General features: G+C 47.2%; 1 protein-coding gene across 1 annotated transcript in view; it reads left to right on the top strand.

The window, feature by feature from the left end:
- The window catches only part of BGN (biglycan), a 70,066-nt gene that overhangs the window by 37,055 nt on the left and 8,792 nt on the right, over nt 1-24,219 (top strand). Inside the window, exons 3-6 of the mRNA XM_056538066.1 lie at nt 8,010-8,122; nt 21,504-21,717; nt 23,471-23,581; nt 24,066-24,159. Of these exons, the coding sequence (XP_056394041.1) occupies nt 8,010-8,122; nt 21,504-21,717; nt 23,471-23,581; nt 24,066-24,159 (532 nt within the window). The remainder of the gene's footprint in view (nt 1-8,009; nt 8,123-21,503; nt 21,718-23,470; nt 23,582-24,065; nt 24,160-24,219) is intronic.

Genomic DNA, 24,219 nt, shown 5'->3' with positions numbered 1-24,219 from the left:
GGGTGTACTGACCGATTTTCCAGTCAGACATAGATAAATTGGGAGGACTGGAACTATTTTCCAGCTGTGAGCTTGTTCCTCTAAGGGGTGGAAGGAAATGTCTATTCTACATCTGTCAACAAAAATATTCCAATGATTTGGCTGTCTCTGCCGCCTGATCTCTACTTCCAGCCCATGTTTTTTCTCCTTTTTACACAAACTTATTCAGAGAATTCGGTGCCTCTACTGAGGTGTAAGGTTGACAGGTACATCCAGGCGCCATTTAAAGAACGTTACAGTGAATTCCATGGGCACTTTCCAGGACATCAGTCACAGTCTAGCCAATCCACCTTTTAGCTGCTATTTTTGACTAAATTGACTAAAATTCCCAGAACTCTATGAAACCCTTTCCAACTGTAACCATCCCTGAAGATTATGTGGTGTATGCCCACCGATGAGGAGCAGGAAGACGTCCATTGTTGACGCAGATCCACTAGACCAACCACCATGAGGTAGATGTGGTGAGAGAATGAGTGCCGGACGCCCATGTCAGGACTCTCATAAACAAGACATATACCAGACTCTCCCTATCAGATCTGAGTTTGTGTAATTTACAGCACAGTCCTTTAAGATATTCATGACATAACAGCAGAAGTATGTAGCGGCAGAACGCATGACTATACTGGACTTCTATGATGGATGATGTACTAATCCATCATGATGATGAGGATACGTTATAGGTTTACAGCTGTGTGGTCAAAGGGTTAGCCTGTAACAATTCTTACGTGTAATTCAATATTTACAGGGGGAATTTATCATTTATCATTTGTTTCTTTACACACACACACACCCCACACACACACCCCAGTGGACTGGTGAGATTGCGGTAAAATTTCGCAACTGTTTTACAAAGTTGATTAGTCACCGACCACTGCAAAAAGCTGACCATGCCAGGCTACACCCAAGTTGTTGTCTTGAAAGAGTCTAATTGAAAAGTCATAAAATTCACTCACTGCGCATAAAACCAATGAAAAATTCCCCTCATAGAATGTTACCAAACACCAAAACTAATACAGAACTATACACAATGGTATAAATACCAGACTGGGGCCACCACAGTAAAGATCACAACCGACCTCCATTAGAGTGCAGGGTTTTGTCAACCAGGACAGAGTAGCATGTTGTTAGTTTCCCCTTTACACCCTTTCAATTCCATGGCCCGTTTCCTCATCATCCTGTTTACACTGTGGTTGCCTTGTAGAGGAGAAACCTCCTTTTGCTTAACCCCTTAACAATGGACGTAAATGTACCTCCCGGTGCCCTGGAACTAACACACCAGGACGTATATTTACATCATGTACATGAAGCCAGTGCAGGAGCTGTGGTCGATCATGCATGGCAGACCCACCATTAACACTTAAAATATTGATCCCGGCATCTAAAGCATTATTGGGGCTATGAGTCAAGATGGCCCCGATAATGCTTTAGATGCCTTTGATGCGGTCTTCCTTCTGGCATATCATACAAGTAGATTGCAAACAGTACTGATAAATGCTATGCCCAGTGGCGTAGCTATAGAGGTCGCAAAGGTCGCCATTGCGACCGGGCCCCATAGCACGGAGGGGCCCGCAGGGTCTTCATGTTGGCCGCAGGTGAGTGAGGAGAGGTTAATTTAATTTGGGGTCTGGAGGAGTGGCGGGGGCTTAATTTTTGGCCTGGAGGGAAGGGGGGGGGGGGTCTGGGGTTAATTAACTTCGGGTCCGGAGGAGCGGGGGGCAGGTTAGATTTGGGGTCCGGAGGCAGAGTGTGTATGTATAATGTGTGTGATGTTTGTGTATGTACTGTATGTATGGTGTGTGTATGTACTGTATGTGTGATATATGAATGATGTGTGTTTATGAATGATAGATGTGTGTAAGCAACATACATGTATGTATGTATGTTTGTATATATATGATGTGTGGAGCTGTGTGTAAGCTAGAAGGATGTATGTATGATGTGTGGAGATGTATTATGTATGATGATATGTATGTATTATACATGTGGGGGGGCGGAGGTGGCGTGCGAATGTATGATATGTGTATATACTGTATGTATGGTGTATGAATGATGTGTGTGTATGTATGAATGATAGATGTGTGTAAGCAACATGTATGTATGATGTGTGTAAGCTGGAAGGATGTATGCATTATGTGGGGAGATGTATTATGTAGGGGGATCTAGAGGTGGCAGTTGTACATATGATGTGTTTATGTATGATGTGTTTATGTATGATGTATATATATGAATGTATTATGCATGTGTGTGGAGGGGGTGGAGGCGGCGTGTGTATGTATGATGTGTGTATGTACTGTATGTATGATGAATGAATGATGTGTGTATGTACTGTATGTATAATGTATGAACGATGTGTGTGTATGAATGGTGTGTGTATGAATGATAGATGTGTGTAAGCAAGATGTATGTATGTATGTATGTATGATGTGTGGAGATGTGTGTAACCTAGAAGGACGTATGTATGTATGATGTGGCGGCGGGTGTATGTATGATATGCGTTTATGTATGATGTATGTATGATGTGCGTGTGTATGTATGTATTATGCATGTGTGTGTGTGTGTGTGTGTGTGTGTGGGAGGGGCGGGGGGGATTTGCAGTCGCTGGGTGTGTGTATGCATGATGTGTGTATGTTTGATAGATGTGTGTAAGCTAGATGTGTGCATGTGTGTGTGTATTTGTGATGTGTGTATGTATGTTATGTATGTATGCTAGATGGATGTATCTATGATGGGTGGATGTGTGATGTATGTGTGTATGTATGATGGATGTATGTATGATAGATGTATGTATGAATGATAGGTATGTGTATGTATGATAGTTGTGTATATGAATGATAGATAGGTGTATGATGTGTAAATTTATCATACATCTATCATACATACATCATACACACAAATATCATACATACACCAGTCTCATACACATCATACATAAATACATATACTGTTCATCAATGTGGGGGGCCAGGAGGTGATTGGGTATAGGTCTGGAGAGTTGGGCAGGGGAGCCTAGAGTAGAATTCGGGGGGTCTGGGGAGGGGGCAGAGGAGCCTGGAGACCACTTAGTGGTCTAGGGAGGGGGGAAGAGGAGCATGTAGGAGGACTTATGGGTCTGGGGGGAAGGGGGGTTGTAACAGATGAGCCAGGAGGAGGACAGAGGGGTCTAGGGAGGACAGAGGGGTCTGGAGGAGGACAGGTGTGATTCAGCTAAACTGAGAAGAAACAGCATGTAACAGTATTAGTATTATTATGGATGGATTTTTATATTTGGAAGGTACAGTGTGTGGCAGGGTTATATTCAGAGTGTACAGCGTATAGCATAGTTACTGATATCTTTGTGTGGCCGAGTAAGAGGTTGTCCAGGATTGGGGAAGGGGGTCGTCAGGTGGTAGGGGGGCCCACGGCAATTTTCCGCACCAGGGCCCTGTGGTCTCTAGCTACGCCCCTGACTATGCCTATGCATAGCACTGAACAGTATTAGCAATCGAGTGATTGCTATTAATAGTCCCCAATGGGGTCATTAAAAAATCTGTAAAAAGTCTGTAAAAAAATCACCCTCTTTTTCATACATATTTGGTATTGCCGTGTGTGTAACTGTCCAAACTAATAAAATATAATGTTAACTAACTCCTTCCCTAATCAAAGTTTGAACCCCCCTTTTCCCATTAGAATGTTTTTGTTTTTTAACAAAAATAAACATACAGTATGTGGTATCGCCATGTGCATAAATGTCCAAACTATAAAAATATAACATTAATTAAACCGCACGGTCAATGGCGTATACGTAAAAAAAAAATACCTAAGTCCAAATTTGTGTATTTTTGGTGAATTTGTATACCCTAAAAAAAATTTATAAAAAGTGATCAAAAAGTCTCATCAAAACAAAAATGGTCCCGATAAAAACTTCAGATCACGGCGCAAAAAAATAGCCCTCATATATCCCTGCATGTGGGAAAATTAAAAAGTTATAGGGGTCAGAAGAGGACATTTTTAACCCCTTAAAGACAAAGCCCATTTTGACCTTAAAGGGGTACTCCGGTGGCCAATGTGTTTTTTCAGTTTCTACTTATCCTTGCAGGTGAGTTTTCTTGTTATCTCTGGTCTCGTGCTTGCTCTTTGTTTGTCTTTCTTTTCCTTTCTTTGCATAAGTGTGTCCATGTAGTGTAGCATCTATTTGTTTTGCCTTTGTTTTAGAAACTACAGCTCCCAGCATGCCTTGTAGCCTGTCTCCTCATTCAGTGCCTTGCCCAACTTGTTTAGCGTTGCCGCCCAGCACTGTTTGTGGCCGGGCTTTTTTTTTTCCCTTCTAGCATGCCTTTTCCCCAGCCCTGCTCAATAGTACCCTGCTCAATAGTATACTTTGCGCACTGTCAGCTTTTCAGCCCACAGTCAGGGAATGAATTGTCAGCCACAGCCCGCTGTCCCCACATCGGGGAACTAATCATATGTGACCCGCGGGCGCTGCTCTGTCCCCCCACCAAAAGTGATGTCCCTGCATCGGGGAAAGGGTTAACTTTGAGCCGCAGCGCTGCACATTGAATTATTTGTGAGCCGCAGGCACAGGGCTTGCACATAGCAGTGTGTCTGCTCGTAGTGGTGTATTGCCGCTCTGACAGGCACATGTAAAGCCACCATGCAGGGGTCCTTCACTGGCGGATCTGCAGCGTAAAATACTCTGTGGGTCCACTCGTGTGAACATACCCTTACATACCCATACCCTGAGTAAAACAAAATCACACCTATATAAGTTGGGTATCATTTTAATCGTTTGGACCTACAGAATACCAAAAAGTGCACTGCGTAGAAATGGAAGCCACCCAAATTTACAAAATGGCGTTTTGTTTTTTTTTACTTTCAATTTTGTCCCACAAATCTTTAATTTTTTTTTGGTTTCCCTGTAGATCTTGTGGTGAAATGACTGATGTCATTACAAAGTAAAATCGGTAGTGCATGAAACAAGCCTCATGTGGGTCTCTAGGTGGAAAACTGAAAGTTTTATGATTAAATTAGAAGATGAGGAGGAAAAAAACAAAAGTGCAAAAATGGAAAAACCTTAAAGGGGTACTCCAAAGGATAGGGGATAAGATGTCAGATCGCTGCGGTCCCGCTGCTGGGGACCCCCGGGATTGCCGCTGCGGCACCCCGCTGTCATTACTGCACAGAGCGAGTTTGCTCTGTGCGTAATGATGGGCGATACAGGGGACGGAGCAGCGTGACGTCATGGCTCCGCCCCGCGTGACATCACGGCCCGCCCCCTTAATACAAGTCTATGGCAGGGGCTTGATGACCGCCACGCCCCCTCCGATAGACTCGTATTGAGGGGGGCGGGTCGTGACGTCACGAGAGGCAGGGCCGTGACGTAACGATGCTCCGGCCCCTGTACTGCCCGTCATTACGTGCAGAGCGAACTCGCTCTGTGCAGTAATGATAGCGAGGTGCCGCAGCGGCAGTCCCGGGGGTCCCCAGCAGCGGGACCGCGGTGATCTGGATAGGGGATAAGATGTCTAGGGGCGGAGTACCCCTTTAATGGGGTACTCCTGTGGAAATTTTGTTTTTTAAATCAACTGGTGCCAGAAAGTCATCTGTAAATTACCTCTATTTAAAAATCTTAGTCCGTCCAGGACTTATCAGCTGCTGTATGCTCCAGAGTAAGTTGTGTAGTTCTGACCACAGTGCTCTCTACTGACACCTCTGTCCATGTCAGGAACTGCCTAGAGAGGAGAGGTTTGCTATGGGGATTTGCTCCTGCTCTGGACAGTTTCTGACATGGACAGAGGTGTCAGCAGAGAGCACTGTGGGAAGACACTGTGGGCAGCCTTTGGCTGTCCAGGCATGCAGGGAGTTGTGGTTTCGCAAAAGTTGGTGGCACTCTGGTGGCCCATTCCATGCTGCCAGGATATCCACAACAAAGGTCCAAAGGGAGCAATCAGGAGAAGTTTCATGGGCCTGATTGCTGGGAGATATAGTTTTGCAACACAAATCTCTAGTTTTGTGCCCCCAGAAGTCGTTTCATCATGTAAATACATCACCATGTCACTGTTTATGTGGATATCACTGTCTGTTCTTCTACTATTAAGGAATACAGCAGCTCCTTCTTCATGTAAAGACAAGCAACTTACCATCAGCACTAATAACTTCCATGCGCCTGCTTGCTAGATTAGCTATAAATTCCATAGGTGGCCTTTACTGTCTGGAAGGAGCTTCAAGATTCCTTAAGGGAAAGTATGATATGATTTGTTTCCTTCACCTTTGGAGGAGACCTCAAACTACTAAATTGGCCAATGGAGAAATTCCTCTGAATTCCCTACGGTCTATCTAGAAATCTGCAAATGGTATCCAGACTATGGACTGTAGTAAATCAGTCGGAGGGGTATGGTATCCGGGTGGAGTTAGTAATTCTCCTGCTCAGAAACGTGCACAGACATATTTGGGGGGGGGGGGGCAGGGGCCCAACTGAAAAAATGGGCCATTCACTTACATTGATATTACTGCTATCAGCAGAAACATTGTCCAGGACAAAAGGGGCCCTAAAGAGGAGGCATCAAAAGGGCAGGGGCTCAAGCCCCCTTTCTAGTCTATGTGTGCACATCCCTGCTCCTGCTGCAGGTCAATAGCGTTGAATCCCTTTCATACCGATAAAGTCACTAGTTCCTACCTCTACTATGCACCATTTTATAAGCTTCCATATGTGAGAAAAATGTTGGGATGGTCTTTGGTTGATGTACTTTATCTTGCTTGTAGCTTTTTGGGCCCCAATACATAATCTGTAACAGGGCTCCATGTCTACTGTGCCCCATTTATGATACTGATGTTTTCTTATTGGGCAGAGGTACCTTTGGGTCCTCTTAGGCATCCAGGTGCGACTGCTACCTCTGCACCCTCTATAGTTACGGCCCTGATGGTGTTCAAATAACATCTTTTGCAGCTGCTTCTCCAAAGGTTTGTTCCCTAAGTAGACCACCAGAGCCAGCACCAGATATAGAGACCTCAGGCATATATATGGCAGCACAGTTATTTGGATGAAGGAACAATTTCTTCAGTTCTGACAGAAATGTTTGGGAGCGTTAGTAGAAGCTCAGTTACCTTCAACAGGTTTTCCAGTAGTTTAAAAGAAAAAAACATAGCAAAACATAGAAAAAAGTGTACTCACTTGTCACTGATCCCACACCAATGCTGTTCTGACCATGCCAGTCTTGTTGCTCAGAGTTTACCGTCCTCTCTGATACATAAGATATGCCTAACAGGCCAGTCTCCGGCTGAGGTGGGTCATCGCTGCATATCCTATGTGTCGGGGCAGAGAGCAGCACCTCCTGAGGAGCACCGTCAGAAGTACACTGTCATAAGATTGGGGGCAGATGAGTACTTTTTTATTTTTTTATTTTTTTTGTTTTACTGTCACATTTTTAAATGTATTTTTTTTCTCCAGATAACCCTTTTAATTTATTGTTGCTGTAGTCCAATATCCACACCAGAAGTGCTGCACTGACTTTGTGCAGTGTGCATTGGATTGACTACAGCATCACGTGCAGCACATCCAGTGGGGGACAATGGAGCAGCAGTGGCATTGAACGAATTAGGGGCAAGTGAAGGGGTATTTTTTACCCTGGTCCCAGACTGTATCCAATTTATTTTAAACTCCAAAATTGTACTCACTGAACCAAAGTCTTCTCAGGGGTATAGCTGAGGTAGCATTTGTAGATTTAGTACAGGATCCCACAACAACTGCTTGCAGCTCCAATCAGACTACAGCACAATACATTATATACAAATTACACTTTCTAGATTGCAAAATGTAAGTGAAAACTATGAGCAGATGCTGAGCCAGCAAAGGTTGCTGGGAATTTTCAACTCTGAAGGCAGAATTGTGAATACAGCTCTGGGCTATAAAAAGTACTCAATGAGCAACATAATATATTTACAAGGTTACTTAAATGAGGCAGAGATCTAATTTTACAATGTTTCCTCTGTTTTAGGTCTGACCAGCGTCCCCAAAAATATTCCAAAGGACACCACCCTCCTGGATCTCCAGAATAACAAAATCATGGAAATTAAAAAAGACGACTTTAAGGGACTGACCAACCTCTATGTGAGCAATACTTCTTACTACTGGTACATTGTCCAGTCCTCATGGACCCGCAGCAATTTATTAGTCAAGGATATCCGGCCACTGGAGACTATTAGTGGACCCATGCCGAAATATGTCTGTCTCTTAAAGGGGTACTCTGCCCCTAGACATCTTATCCCCTATCCAAAGGATATCCCCTATATCAATGGATATCCCCTATCCATCTGCGGGACCCCCGCGGTCTCCATGCAGCACCCGACGTTCTGAGAGTTATTTTCAGAATACTGGGTTTGGGTGACCCTGGTCATGATGTCACGCCACACCCCCTCCATCCACCCCCTGGGGGCGGAGTACCCCTTTAAAAGGGGTTTTCTGATTTAGAATTCCCATTATTAAACTCTTTACAGAGTTAATAGAGAAGGTGGTTCCCTCATATGCACAGCATAGGGTGGCTACTAAGAGTGCCCATGTTGCCATACATACATATCCCAGCCCATAATTTTGAATGGAAATTTTTCTCTCTTTTATTTGCCCTGGTTTTTGGAACAAAAATAATAATCTTTGACTTACCTTCTGACCACTCCCCCCCCTGCTGGAGTCGGACTCCTGTCCTCGGTCTTCTACCGGTGCCTGACATGGTGCCTGACATTAGAGATGAGTGAATTTTTGAAAGAAAGAAAATGCTTTTTGGTCCGAATTTACTTGCAGCGAATCGCTATTAAAAAATCTATCTCTGGCCCACAGAGAGACTCAATAGGGGTGTAGAACACTTTGCCTTGCTGTAACACACATAGGGTGTGTGCTGGGGTAGTGAAATAATACTGTTATTCAGTATGACATGCAGATCAGAAGCATTGTTATTTGAATCACTGTCGCAGAGCGGTACAATTACAGAGCCTTGAGGTGGCATCAGTATGAGGAGACCCCATAGTGGCTGAATGACACAACCTGAAGTTGGCAGCAGCATATAGTGGCTGAATGACACAGCGTGGAGGTGGCGGCAGCATGAGGAGAACATATAGTGGTTGAATGACACAGTGTGGAGGTGGCTAAAGCATGAGGAGACCACATAACCTCAATAGGGGTGTAGAACACTTTGCCTTGTCCTAACACGCATAGGGAGTGTGCTGTTTTAGTGAAATAATACTGTTATGCAGTATGACATGCAGATTACATCGCTCTTAGAATCACTGCAGCAGAGCGTGTGGATGTGGCATGAGACTGGATGAGACCATATAGCGTCAAAATTGAAGAGAATAAAGAGATTTTTTATGGAATTTTTATTTTATTTTATTTGAATCTATTTAAATTTTTTGATTACCCATTCTGGTGAGCATCAAGCAGGCGGTCCTCCGCCAGGGGAGATACCACCTGTTCCAGCCCCTGCCTCTCAGTGCCCCCTGACTGTGAAAGTGCGTATGTGTCATATAATCAGTTATGGTTCATTGTTATCGCTCCATGCTGTTTCATTGGATTTTTGTGATAATTCCACAGCTAATATATTACGTCGACGACATAGGGCCCCAGTCTTGAAAAGATTACATCGATTTTTTAAATTAAAATTTAAGATTTATATTAAATTCCCAAGTTTAATATCCCGGCATTTACTTTGCACTAATACTGTATGACCACAAAACCCAATCTAACAAGGAGTCACATGGCGGCACAATGACAGAGCCTAGAGTAGGCAGCATCTGTCACGATGCCGGCTGGCAGGTGGTGGATCCTCTGTGCCAGAGAGGGATTGGCGTGGACCGTGCTAGAGGATCGGTTCTAAGTCACTACTGGTTTTCACCAGAGCCCGCCGCAAAGCGGGATGGTCTTGCTGCGGCGGTAGTGACCAGGTCGTATCCCCTAGCAACGGCTCAACCTCTCTGGCTGCTGAAGATAGGCGCGGTACAAGGGAGTAGACAGAAGCAAGGTCGGACGTAGCAGAAGGTCGGGGCAGGCAGCAAGGATCGTAGTCAGGGGCAACGGCAGAAGGTCTGGAATCACAGGCAAGGAACACACAAGGAACGCTTTCACTGGCACTAGGGCAACAAGATCCGGCGAGGGAGTGAAGGGGAAGTGAGGTGATATAGGGAAGTGCACAGGTGTAAACACTAATTGGAACCACTGCACCAATCAGCGGTGCAGTGGCCCTTTAAATCGCAAAGACCCGGCGCGCGCGCGCCCTAGGGAGCGGGGCCGCGCGCGCCGGGACAGAACTGACGGGGAGCGAGTCAGGTACGGGAGCCGGGGTGCGCATCGCGAGCGGGCGCTACCCGCATCGCGAATCGCATCCCGGCCGGAGGTGGTAACGCAGCGCCCCGGGTCCGTGGAACCGACCGGGGCGCTGCAGTGAGGGAAGTGTAGCGAGCGCTCCGGGGAGGAGCGGGGACCCGGAGCGCTCGGCGTAACAGTACCCCCCCCCTTGGGTCTCCCCCTCTTCTTGGGGCCTGAGAACCTGAGGATCAGACTTTTGTCCAGGATATTGTCCTCAGGTTCCCAGGATCTCTCTTCTGGACCACAACCCTCCCAATCCACTAAAAAAAAAGTTTTTCCTCTGACCTTTTTAGAGGCAAGGATCTCTTTGACAGAGAAGATGTCCGAGGAGCCGGAAACAGGAGTGGGAGGAACAGATTTAGGAGAAAAACGGTTGAGGATGAGAGGTTTAAGAAGAGAGACGTGAAAGGCATTAGGGATACGAAGAGAAGGAGGAAGAAGAAGTTTGTAAGAGACAGGATTAATTTGACACAAAACTTTAAAAGGACCAAGATAGCGTGGTCCCAACTTATAGCTCGGGACACGGAAACGGACATATTTAGCGGAGAGCCATACCTTGTCTCCAGGGGAAAAAATGGGAGGAGCTCTTCTTTTCTTATCTGCGAATCTCTTCATGCGAGAAGAAGCCTGTAAGAGAGAATTTTGGGTCTCTTTCCATATGGTGGAAAGATCACGAGAAATTTCATCCACAGCGGGCAGACCAGAGGGCAAGGGGGTAGGGAGGGGGGGAAGAGGGTGACGGCCGTACACCACGAAAAACGGAGATTTGGAGGAAGATTCAGAGATTCTGAAATTATACGAGAATTCGGCCCAAGGTAGAAGATCTGCCCAGTCATCCTGGCGGGAGGAAACAAAATGTCGTAAATAGTCACCCAAGATCTGGTTAATTCTCTCTACTTGTCCATTGGATTGAGGATGGTATGCAGAAGAAAAATTTAATTTAATCTTGAGTTGTTTACAGAGAGCCCTCCAGAATTTAGACACAAATTGGACGCCTCTATCCGAGACGATCTGTGTAGGCAACCCGTGAAGACGAAAAATGTGTACAAAAAATTGTTTAGCCAACTGAGGCGCTGAAGGAAGACCAGGAAGAGGGATGAAATGTGCCATTTTGGAGAATCGATCAACGACCACCCAAATAACAGTGTTGCCATGGGATGGGGGTAAGTCAGTAATAAAATCCATACCAATCAGAGACCAAGGTTGTTCGGGGACAGGTAGAGGATGAAGAAAACCAGCGGGCTTCTGGCGAGGAGTCTTATCCCGGGCACAGATAGTGCAGGCTCGCACAAAGTCCATCACATCAGTCTCTAGAGTCGGCCACCAATAGAAGCGAGAGATGAGTTGCATAGATTTCTTAATGCCCGCATGACCTGCGAGATGGGAGGAGTGACCCCATTTGAGGATCCCAAGGCGTTGGCGTGGAGAAACAAAGGTCTTTCCTGGAGGAGTTTGCCTGATGGAGGCTGGAGAAGTGGAAATCAGGCAGTCAGGAGGAATGATGTGTTGAGGAGAGAGTTCAATTTCAGAGGCATCTGAGGAACGAGAGAGAGCATCGGCCCTAATGTTCTTATCAGCAGGCCGAAAGTGAATTTCAAAATTAAATCGGGCAAAGAACAGAGACCACCTGGCCTGACGAGGATTCAGCCGTTGGGCAGACTGGAGGTAGGAGAGGTTCTTGTGATCGGTGTAAATAATAACTGGAAATCTTGATCCCTCCAGCAGATGCCTCCATTCCTCAAGTGCTAATTTAATGGCTAGAAGCTCTCGATCCCCGATGGAGTAGTTCCTCTCCGCCGGAGAGAAGGTCCTGGAAAAAAAACCACAAGTAACAGCATGCCCGGAAGAGTTTTTTTGTAGAAGGACAGCTCCAGCTCCCACTGAGGAGGCATCAACCTCCAATAGGAAGGGTTTAGATGGGTCAGGTCTGGAGAGCACGGGAGCTGAAGAAAAGGCAGACTTGAGTCGTTTAAAGGCGTCTTCCGCTTGAGGAGGCCAAGACTTGGGATCGGCATTTTTTTTTGTTAAAGCCACAATAGGAGCCACAATGGTAGAAAAATGTGGAATAAATTGCCTGTAATAATTGGCGAACCCCAAAAAACGTTGGATGGCACGGAGTCCGGAGGGGCGTGGCCAATCTAAGACGGCAGAGAGTTTATCTGGGTCCATTTGTAGTCCCTGGCCAGAGACCAAGTATCCTAGAAAAGGAAGAGATTGGCATTCAAACAGACATTTCTCTATTTTGGCATAGAGTTGATTATCACGAAGTCTCTGAAGAACCATACGGACATGCTGGCGGTGTTCTTCAAGATTGGCAGAAAAAATCAGGATATCGTCCAGATATACAACAACACAGGAGTATAGGAGATCACGAAAAATTTCATTAACAAAGTCTTGGAAGACGGCAGGGGCGTTGCATAGACCAAAGGGCATGACCAGATACTCAAAGTGTCCATCTCTGGTGTTAAATGCCGTTTTCCATTCATCCCCCTCTCTGATGCGGATGAGATTATAAGCACCTCTTAAGTCCAGTTTGGTAAAAATATGGGCACCTTGGAGACGATCAAAGAGTTCAGAGATGAGGGGTAGGGGGTAGCGGTTCTTAACCGTGATTTTATTAAGACCGCGGTAGTCAATGCAAGGACGTAGAGAGCCATCTTTTTTGGACACAAAGAAAAATCCGGCTCCGGCAGGAGAGGAGGATTTACGGATAAAGCCCTTTTTTAAATTTTCTTGGACGTATTCAGACATGGCAAGAGTCTCTGGGACGGACAGAGGATAGATTCTGCCCCGGGGTGGAGTAGTGCCCGGGAGGAGGTCAATGGGACAATCATAAGGCCTGTGAGGAGGTAGAGTCTCAGCTTGTTTTTTGCAAAAAACGTCCGCAAAGTCCATATAGGCCTTAGGGAGACCGGTTACATGAGGAAGCACAGGGACACGGCAAGGTTTACTGGGAACCGGTTTTAAGCAGTCCTTGGAACAAGAGGGCCCCCAACTCTTGATCTCCCCAGTGGACCAATCCAGGATTGGGGAATGGAGTTGAAGCCAGGGAAGTCCAAGAAGGATTTCAGAAGTGCAATTGGGGAGGACCAACAGTTCAATCCTCTCGTGATGAGATCCGATGCACATTAGAAGGGGCTCCGTGCGGAAACGTATAGTACAGTCCAATCTTTCATTGTTTACACAATTGATGTAGAGGGGTCTGGCGAGACTGGTCACCGGGATGTTGAACCTGTTGACGAGAGAGGCCAAGATAAAATTTCCTGCAGATCCAGAGTCCAAGAAGGCCACAGCAGAGAAGGAGAAGGCAGAGGCAGACATCCGCACAGGCACAGTAAGACGTGGAGAAGCAGAGTAGACGTCAAGGACTGTCTCACCTTTGTGCGGAGTCAGCGGACGTCTTTCCAGGCGGGGAGGACGGATAGGACAATTCTTCAGGAAGTGTTCGGTACTAGCACAGTACAGGCAGAGATTCTCCATGCGGCGTCGTGTCCTCTCTTGGGGTGTCAGGCGAGACCGGTCGACCTGCATAGCCTCCACGGCGGGAGGCACAGGAACAGGTTGCAGGGGACCAGAGGAGAGAGGAGCCGGGGAGAAGAAACGCCTCGTGCGAACAGAGTCCATATCCTGGCGGAGCTCCTGACGCCGTTCGGAAAAACGCATGTCAATGCGAGTGGCAAGATGGATGAGTTCATGTAGGTTAGCAGGGATTTCTCGTGCGGCCAGAACATCTTTAATGTTGCTGGATAGGCCTTTTTTAAAGGTCGCGCAGAGTGCCTCATTATTCCAGGATAATTCTGAAGCAAGGGTACGGAACTGTACGGCATACTCGCCAACGGAAGAATTACCCTGGACCAGGTTCAACAGGGCAGTCTCAGCAGAAGAGGCTCGGGCAGGTTCCTCAAAGACACTTCGAATTTCCGAGAAGAAGGAGTGTACAGAGGCAGTGACGGGGTCATTGCGGTCCCAGAGCGGTGTGGCCCAAGCCAGGGCTTTTCCAGACAGCAGGCTGACTACGAAAGCCACCTTAGACCTTTCAGTGGGGAACTGGTCCGACATCATCTCCAAGTGTAATGAACATTGGGAAAGAAAGCCACGGCAAAACTTAGAGTCCCCATCAAATTTATCCGGCAAGGATAGTCGTATTCCAGAAGCGGCCACTCGCTGCGGAGGAGGTACAGGAGCTGGCGGAGGAGATGATTGCTGGAGCTGTGGTAGTAACTGTTGTAGCATAACAGTCAGTTGAGACAGCTGTTGGCCTTGTTGCGCAATCTGTTGTGACTGCTGGGCGACCACCGTGGTGAGGTCAGCGACAACTGGCAGAGGAACTTCAGCGGGATCCATGGCCGGATCTACTGTCACGATGCCGGCTGGCAGGTGGTGGATCCTCTGTGCCAGAGAGGGATTGGCGTGGACCGTGCTAGAGGATCGGTTCTAAGTCACTACTGGTTTTCACCAGAGCCCGCCGCAAAGCGGGATGGTCTTGCTGCGGCGGTAGTGACCAGGTCGTATCCCCTAGCAACGGCTCAACCTCTCTGGCTGCTGAAGATAGGCGCGGTACAAGGGAGTAGACAGAAGCAAGGTCGGACGTAGCAGAAGGTCGGGGCAGGCAGCAAGGATCGTAGTCAGGGGCAACGGCAGAAGGTCTGGAATCACAGGCAAGGAACACACAAGGAACGCTTTCACTGGCACTAGGGCAACAAGATCCGGCGAGGGAGTGAAGGGGAAGTGAGGTGATATAGGGAAGTGCACAGGTGTAAACACTAATTGGAACCACTGCACCAATCAGCGGTGCAGTGGCCCTTTAAATCGCAAAGACCCGGCGCGCGCGCGCCCTAGGGAGCGGGGCCGCGCGCGCCGGGACAGAACTGACGGGGAGCGAGTCAGGTACGGGAGCCGGGGTGCGCATCGCGAGCGGGCGCTACCCGCATCGCGAATCGCATCCCGGCCGGAGGTGGTAACGCAGCGCCCCGGGTCCGTGGAACCGACCGGGGCGCTGCAGTGAGGGAAGTGTAGCGAGCGCTCCGGGGAGGAGCGGGGACCCGGAGCGCTCGGCGTAACAGCATCCCGACGAGACCATGGGGCCTCACAATAGAATAGATTGAAGATATTTTTGGTAAAATTTAAATTGAAGATTTTAGATACATGAAAATTTTTCAAGTTTAATCTAAGGTGCCAACAGCATAAGGAGACCATATGGTGGCACAATGATACAGCCTGGAGGTGGCAGTAGCATGAGGAGACCATAGGGCCTCACAATTCCAAAGATTAAAAGATACATTTTCAAATTTTAATTGACAAAAATGTCCCAGCAGCATGATGAGACCCTATAGTGGCTAAATGACACAGCGTGGAGGTGGCGGCAGCATGAGGAGACCACATAGTGGCTGAATGACACAGCCTGGAGTTGGCGGCAGCATATAGTGGCTGAATGACAGAGCCTGGAGTTTGCGGCAGCATGAGGAGCCCATATAGTGGCTGAATAACACAGCCTGGATGTGGCGGCAGCATGAGGAGAACATATAGTGGCTGAATGACACAGCGTGGAGGTGGCAGCAGCATGAGGAGAACATATAGTGGCTGAATGACATAGCCTGGAGTTGGCGGCAGCATATAGTGGCTGAATGACACAGCCTGGAGTTTGCGGCAGCATGAAGAGACGATATAGTGGCTGAATGACACAGCTTGGAGGCGGTGGCAGCATGAGAAAAACATATGGTGGCAGTATGAGACAGCTTGGAGCTGGCATCAGCATGAGGAGAACATATGGTGTCAGAATGAGACAGCCCGGAGGTGGCAGCAGCCGCATCAGGAGTCCTGAAAGTGTTGTGGTGGGTGGCAATACCAGTACCCGGTGATGATGGTGGATGAAAAAAGGAGAACTTGGCATCAGATGTGTGACATCAGGCCAAAGGAAAGGTGCGCAAAAAACACCATGTGCCACCTACACCACCAAGTAATTATGTGATGCAAAGACCTCTAAAAGGTGGAAGGGAACAACGTATGGTCCATTGTAACCGGTGGGGGTAAAAACTTCTCCTGTAAGTCCCTACTCTCGCATTATTAATTCCCTTCTTGGCAAGTGTTACTCGCTCTAAAAAGGGCAGCCCCACACAGGAACTTCTCCCTGTTTCTACCTACAAACACTGCAATTTCCCAGGGTTTTTAGGTGGAAATAGGATTAGTTCCTGTGTGGGGGGTAAAAACTTCCCTTATAAGGCTCAACTCTCGCCCTATTAATTCGGTTATTGGCAGGTGTTACTCATCCTAAAAATGGTGGCCCCACACAAGAAACTCTCTCTCTATTTCCATCTAAAAACCCTGGAAATGGCAGGTTCCTGTGTGGGGCCACCCTTTTTAGGGCTAGTAACACTTGCAAAGAAGGGAATTAATAATGCGAAAGTAGGGCCTTACAGGGGAAGTTTTTACCCCCACCAGTTACAATGGACCATACATTGTTCCCTTCCACCTTTTAGAGGTCTTTGCATCACATCAATACTTGATGGTGTAGGTGGCACGTGTTGTTTTTTCCTTTTCTTTTGTTTGATTAAAAAAAAAATTTGACTACATATATTTTATCCTAAGAAAAGTTAAGTTTTAGCTAATGCAATACTTACTTGTGGTCTGATGTCGAGGAATGTTTGTAACTGGGGAGCAGCACCAGGGGTAATCCAGGCAATACCTTTTTTTTATGTATATCAACTGGCTCCGGAAAGTTAAACAGATTTGTAAATTACTTTTATTAAAAAATCTTAATCCTTCCAATAGTTATTAGCTTCTGAAGTTTTCTGTCTAACTGCTCAATAATGATGTCACGACCCGGGAGCTGTGCATGATGGGAGGATATCCCCATAGGAACTGCACAGCTCCCGGGACGTGAGTCATCAGAGAGCAGTTAGACAGAAAACAACTCAACTTCAGAAGCTAATAACTATTGGAAGGATTAAGCTTTTTAAATAGAAGTAATTTACAAATCTGTTTAACTTCCCGGAGCCAGTTGATATATAAAAAAAAGTTTTGGCCTGGAATACCCCTTTAAACATGTTTTGTACTATCCATTTGTGTAGTGTTGGTGTGGCACCATGGTCAATCTACTCTGATGCATCAGGCATTGGTGGGTGGAAATCCTGGCTGATCCATCTTCACAAAGGTCAGTCTCTCCACATTTTTCGTGGACAGACAAGTTCTCCTTGGGGTTACTATGGCCCCCACTGCACTAAACACCTACTCTGATGGCACACTACTGGCTGGGCAGGACACCTTTTCCAGGGCAAACTCTACTGGTTGCGGCCACAAATCAAGTTTGGCTGACCAGAAGTCCAGCGGATCTTCAAGGTGTGTTGGCATGGTCATGTCAAGGTATGCCAAAAGCTGCTGGTTCAGATCCTGCTCCAGATGTACCTGCTGCTGATGAGTTGCTCCACTATGCGGGTGAAGAAAGCTACTCACCTGTAGACTCAGGTTGCTGCTGATGAAGCTGGTACTGCTCCTGCCACCCCACCCCTCCCCAGCAGCCATGGCAGTGGAAGGTGAGCTCAGAGGGCCCCCCGAGTCAGACCTGCGAGAGGATGGACGATGGTGCCAGATAGGCATCGGCCAACTGACTACGCAGGATGTCTCTGTAGTAGGTCAGTTTGTCCTCCCTCTCAGTGGGTGTGAAAAAGGCCCCCATTTTGTGCCCGTAGCGAGGGTCCAATAAGGTAAGCCAGAAGTATTCCCGAATGGTGACAATTCTGCGGTCACTACGCAAGCAAGTGAGCATGCATCGTGTAATTTGTGCAAGTGACTCGGAGGGACTCCCTGCCTCCATCTCCACTGCATACTGCCATGGGGTGTCTGGGTCCTATGTCTTGCCTTCCTCATTACCCTCTAGCTCCTCTAGCTGCTCCTGCTCCTCCTCTCTCCGGTCAGATGACTAGAAAAACCGCCCATCTCACGCAGAAGCTGCGTGACCTGTCCAAGTTGCTGTTGTTGTGGCTGTGCAGGAACCACATTCACCCTGTGGGCTGTAGAGGACATGTATTGTCCCTGACCATAGTTACAGCTCCAGACGTCGGCGCTGCCGTGCACTTTGGTACACACAAAATTGTGCAGGGCTTGGCACTCTTCACCTTGGCTCGGCACAAGCCATCAATTCTCTGAAAGGTGCAGCTCCAGGCATCGACGCTGTCGTGCACTTTGGTACACACAAAATTGTGCAGGGCTGGTACTGCCTTCTTCACAAAGAGCTTGTCACTCTTCACCTTGGCTCGGCACAAGCCATCAATTCTCTGAAAGGTGCAGAGTCCACCACTTGAAAAGGGAGGGGCTGCAGCACAGGCAACTTGAACAGGAGCACATTCAGCTTCTGTGCCATGGGATGAGTCGACGCATACTGTTGTCTCTTGTTGTCTACTGTTGTCAGAATGACTGATTCGAAGTAGGAGGAGCAGGAGCATCTGGAGCAACATAACATGGGTATGACACACAGCTTCCTTCAGCTGAGGTGGTGGAGCCTTGGCTGGCTGAAACAGGGGGCGGCGTGCCACTGGGTGATACAGCAGGCTGGACCACCACATCGGAGCCATGGTTCTCCCAGGCTGCTTTATGGTGACACTGCATATGTTGACACAGGGCCGTGGTGCCAACATTGGGACCCTGGCCACGCCTCACCTTCTGCCAACACATCTTGCATGTGGCCAGGTTAACATCCTCCGGATGCTTGATGAAAAACTGCCACACCGCCGAGTAGCTGATTTTCCCACCAACAAACCGCACTGATTGACTGCTACTGCCGCCTTCTCCAGGAACCCCTGTTCCACTACCTCCTGATAAGGTAGGTGGTCACGAAGCAGGTGGTCTAGCCCGGGCACGTTTGGCTCCACACTTTCCAATTCTGCCATCATGCTGACTGAAAACCATGCTACTACCTTGCTGGCTCAGCTGCTGCCTCACGTGCAACCTGCAACCCTCTTCTCCTGATAATGATGAAGCCCCTTCTGCACCTGGCTCCCAAGTGCGATCGGCTTAATCATCATCATCAAGTTGTGTCTGCACGTCACTGATGTCCTCCTCAGGTTCCTCAACAGTGTCTGCTTCAGGAGCCTGAATGCTCGCAACACCACCTCCCATGCCACTCTCCTCATCACTACTTGTCCGCCTAGCGTAGGAAGCGGCGGATGTCTCCTCCACTTCTAGGCTGGGCAGTAGCTGCTGAATGTCCTCTAGATTGTCGCCACTAAATAGTGTAGCTGAACCCACAGCATACGATACTTCTGTGGGGGAGGGAACACCATAGGACAGGCAATGGGAGGACAAGGAGTGCTCGCAGTGCCTGCAACTGAGGGTTGTGTCTGTGGAACCCACCGACTGTTGACTGGGGGTGTTAGATGTCACTTGTGATGAAGTGGATGACCGTGTTAACCATCGATGACAGTAGATGGGTTGCTGGTCGAGACACGACCGCTAGCTGATATCGGGAGCTCAGGCCTCTCGCTGCGACTCCTGCTGCCACTTGCCCCTAGTCTGCTGCGACCTCTGCCTGATGACTTTAGGCCTCTGCCACTCCTCTGTGGCAGAGGCCTAAAGAGTCTTTAACAGAAACAAAATAGTGTACCACTTAGATGTATGTATGTGGTATGTACTTATGAGGAGAGAAAAATGTGCTATAGTACACTTAAAAAAGTATTTGTGTACAACACCAGCCTGTGAGTTATTTTGCCTGGCCTTTCACAGTATCTAGGCCCTTGAGACTTTAACAGGTACAACATAGTACACCACTTAGATGTATGTATGTGGTTTGCACTTCTGAGGGGAGAAAAATGCGCTTCAGTATGCTTAAAAAAGTATTTGTGCACAACACCAGCAGTACACACCAGTGCTGTAGCACACAGTCGCTGTGTACTACACTCAAAATTGCACTCTCTCTCAATCTCACTCCCTTCCCTATCAGTGCTTCTAGGCAGGATTTGTGCCTGAGGCGAATCATTGCTGTTCTGTGCAACACACTGCTCTCTTTCCCTCTCTGTAATAGAACTATGTAGACAGTAACTGGGAGGTGAATCACTGCAGTAAGAATGCTTTTGTGTGAAACACACACTGCTCTCTGTCCTCTCTGTGCAACAGAACTTGACTAGGAGGTGAATTGCTGCTGGATAAAAGCTTTTCTGTGCAACACACAGTGCTGTCTGTCCCTATTTATCTCTCTGCAGTGAAATGCTGAAGTGACTGGTCGCAATATGGCTGTCGATTATATAGGGCTGTGACATCACAGGGGTGACTGGCTGCTGATAGGCTGCATGCGATTCAGGGTCATCCCGCTTACCCTTGTTCCCGCCTTCCCAGGAATCCTTGCCTCACATGTGGTTCTGCCATTTTAGGACCGCACTAAATGGAGTTTAACGAAGCGATTCGCGCAATAGAATCGCGGCGATATTCACATTTGTTGCAAAATCGATTTTTCTTCCTGAAATTCGTAATGAATTTGGATTCGTGAGATTCGATTCGCTCATCTCTACCTGACATGTCACACTGCTAAGGCCTCTTTCGCACTGCCATGGGGCTTACTTATGTGGAGCTCCTTTGGCAGTTCCATTTAGTTTAGAAATTCCTGTAAAATTACCGGATCACCAACAAGCCCCAAGCAAGTGAATGGGGTCTGCTGAGACCTGGTAGTAGCTGTTTGCACCCGACCCATTAATAATAAAAAATTAATAAATAAATAAAAAATTAATAAAATAAAAGCAGATCGCCTCCTAATGGGTCGGATGAAAACAGCTATGTGAACCTAGCCTAATTGGTGGCCGCAGCGATGTCCCACCTCACTCAATGATAGGCTGGGTGGAAGTGTGATGTAACGGACCCAGGCACCAAGAAGAGGGCTGGGCCTAGGGATCAATACATGACACTGCTACTCAGCATATCACTGGTCTAGGCGGGGCACCGCTGCAGCCGGTATGGCATGTTGGGCACTAAAAGTAGGAAGAAGACCGGGGCTGGAGGACCGAACCATTCCAGCAGCACCAGGGGGGTTGTCGGAAAATAAGTCAAAGTCCCAGACACACAGGAGAAGGATACATATTTGCCAGAGTCAATAAATCTCAAACTAAGTCACAAATAGTGTTTGACCATTGCCAATAATGCTATGATTTTACTTCAGGCCCTGGTTTTAGTAAACAACAAAATCTCCAAAGTGAACGAGAAGGCATTTGAGCCACTGCACAAGCTTCAGAAATTGTACATCTCGAAGAACAGCCTGGAAGAGATCCCTAAGAGTCTACCCAAGTCTCTGGTGGAGCTACGCATTCACGAAAACAAGATCAAGAAGATCCCTAAAGATGTTTTCAATGGCCTCAAGAGCGTGAACTGCATCGGTAGGTCCGCATGATATTGTAGAGATGTATGGAACAGCAAAAAATGCCGCTATATACACAACAGTATGGTCGGGCCTTACTTGAGCCTGCAGCTACACGGATGTCATCATAAGGACACTCCTCACTGTAGAGCAGTGTTTCCCAACCAGGCTGCCTACAGCTGTTGCAAAGGCTGTCCGGGCATGCTGGGAGTTGTAGTTTTGCAACAGCTGGAGAAACCCTGGTTGGAAAACATTGCAGTAGAGTCCCTAATGGTTTAAGGACACTTTTAATATCCAAACCACTTCTAGGCCAGGCCAGTTACCCCCTTTCATGATCAGACACACTTGTTTTACTTATAGGACATTCGATAGCTATAAAATTTCCCGTACCCTTGGTGCCCTGTCAGGCAGCCTCCCTGCAGTGTCCCCTGGGTCCCCCTGCATCTGTTCTACTGTAATTGTATATTATCCCCTATGTTATGTATATAAGAATGTTGTATCTTTAAGAAAGGTTAACATGTGATCACCAGTTGTGATGTGAGGTGTCATGTGATTGTTACCCAGGAGGTATCAGTGACCAGGTGACTTAAGGGTGACCAATGGGACCCCACCAGAGTCTCCCCCATAAAAGTCCTGGGAGGAGTCTCTTCTCTCTCTTAGTTCCTGGGTCTTTGCTGAGGTGCAGTTGAGCCTAAGAGTGTGTCTGGAGTCATAGGAGGGTAAAGATTTTTTAATAGAAGTGATTTATAAATCTGTTTAACTTTCTGGCACCAGTTGATAAAAAAAAAAAAGTGTTTTCCACCGGAGTACCCCTTTAATGCCATCTGCCCCTGGGGTAATTCCATCTGCCCTGCATAACACCCCCTCACCACATAAATAATACAACATTCTGCTAAAATTTTGTAAATGGAAAAGGAGCCCAAACCCTTGTTAGAAGCCCAAAGTGTGCAATAATAGAGAGCACTTAGGTGCTTTGTTACCTGCATCCCTCACATGATTAATTCCTGAGTATTTCCCACTGAATCTTCTATTCTGAATATTACTCACTGGGATTGTAATTTTAATCTTCATATCCACATTTTCTAGTTTTAGGGTACGTTCATACGAGCGGATCCACAGTGTATTTTATGCTGCAGATCTGCCGCTGAAGGACCACTACATGGTGTCTTTACATGTGCCTGCTCGTAGCGGCATTACACCGTTACGAGCAGACACACTGAAGCGATGTGCGAGTCGCCGCCCATGCGCGGTACACTAGCACACATCGTGGCCGCTCCCCCTGCTCCACGAGCTAGGCCAAGCTGCCGCGATGGGCGAGTATACTGTGCATGCGCGTGGCGACTCCCACACCGCAGTGTGTCTGTTCGTAATGACACATTGCCGCTCCTAGCAGGCACATGTAAAGGCACCACACAGCGATCCTTCAGCGGCAGATCCTCCGCATAAAATACGCTGTGGATCCGCTCATGCGACCATACCCTTAAACAGCTCAATAAAAGCTATGTTTTAAGGGATTAGGGGACATAGGGTATTAATGACCTTTGGGCACATTGTAAGGAGGCCCCAAAGCACATCTGTCCCTTAAGAGACCAGTTTTATAATTGACACATGGTGCCCTATTGGAGATTCTGCATCGGGCCCCGAAGCTACAAGTTAGGCCTCTGCTTATGACATATATATGGTAAGCACTCTTTGACGGAAGCACTGCAGTTTGACATCATCAGAACCTCTAACCTTCCACAGTGACTCTGAATTTCTGTCTTATTCACCAGAAATGGGAGGAAATCCACTTGAGAATGGAGGAATCGAAGCCGGAGCGTTTGATGGACTGAAGCTAAACTACCTTCGTATCTCAGAGGCCAAATTAAGCGGCATCCCTAAAGGTAACCGGAGACATCTGAAGATAAAGTCTGTGACCACAAAAGGAAATGAAAGGAGTAGAGGGAGGAGAGTGGACATCTTGTACCAATAAATATCTCTCCTCTTCTGTGTCATCACGGATTGACCATATTGGAGACAGACACATGTTTAAAGGATCTGACATTATTGTTACAAGATGTAAGGAACATTTTTAGGAGTTCTTATCAGAGGCTGGAGCTATTAATGCTCCGCAAAAATTCAGACATCAGCTCACCATCTGTGTCTGAAGATCCAAAAATAGGTTTGGGTGCTGTTTTACTTAGTCATACCTATACAGCCTATGTTTCTCTATTGTCCACACCATAAAATGGATTATCTGTATGGTTTGTATGGACTTGAGACTACAGAGGTTCCAGCATGCCAACATGCAAGATTCCAGTATATTGTTATAATTTCCCCATAACTTGATATTTCCACCTACCTAAACCAATGTCTTACAACACGTAGGTCTACCAAGCAGTCTAAATGAGCTTCACCTTGACCACAACAAGATTCAGGCAATTGAGATGGGAGATCTGAGCCAGTACTCCAATTTATACAGGTGAGAAAAAACATACAATGCCCAAAGAACCATTATTTAGTAGACTTAGGGCCTTATTAT

This window comes from Hyla sarda, chromosome 9 (genome assembly GCF_029499605.1).
Source record: "Hyla sarda isolate aHylSar1 chromosome 9, aHylSar1.hap1, whole genome shotgun sequence".
NCBI lineage: Eukaryota > Metazoa > Chordata > Amphibia > Anura > Hylidae > Hyla > Hyla sarda.
This window is presented reverse-complemented; position numbering and strand designations above follow the sequence as displayed.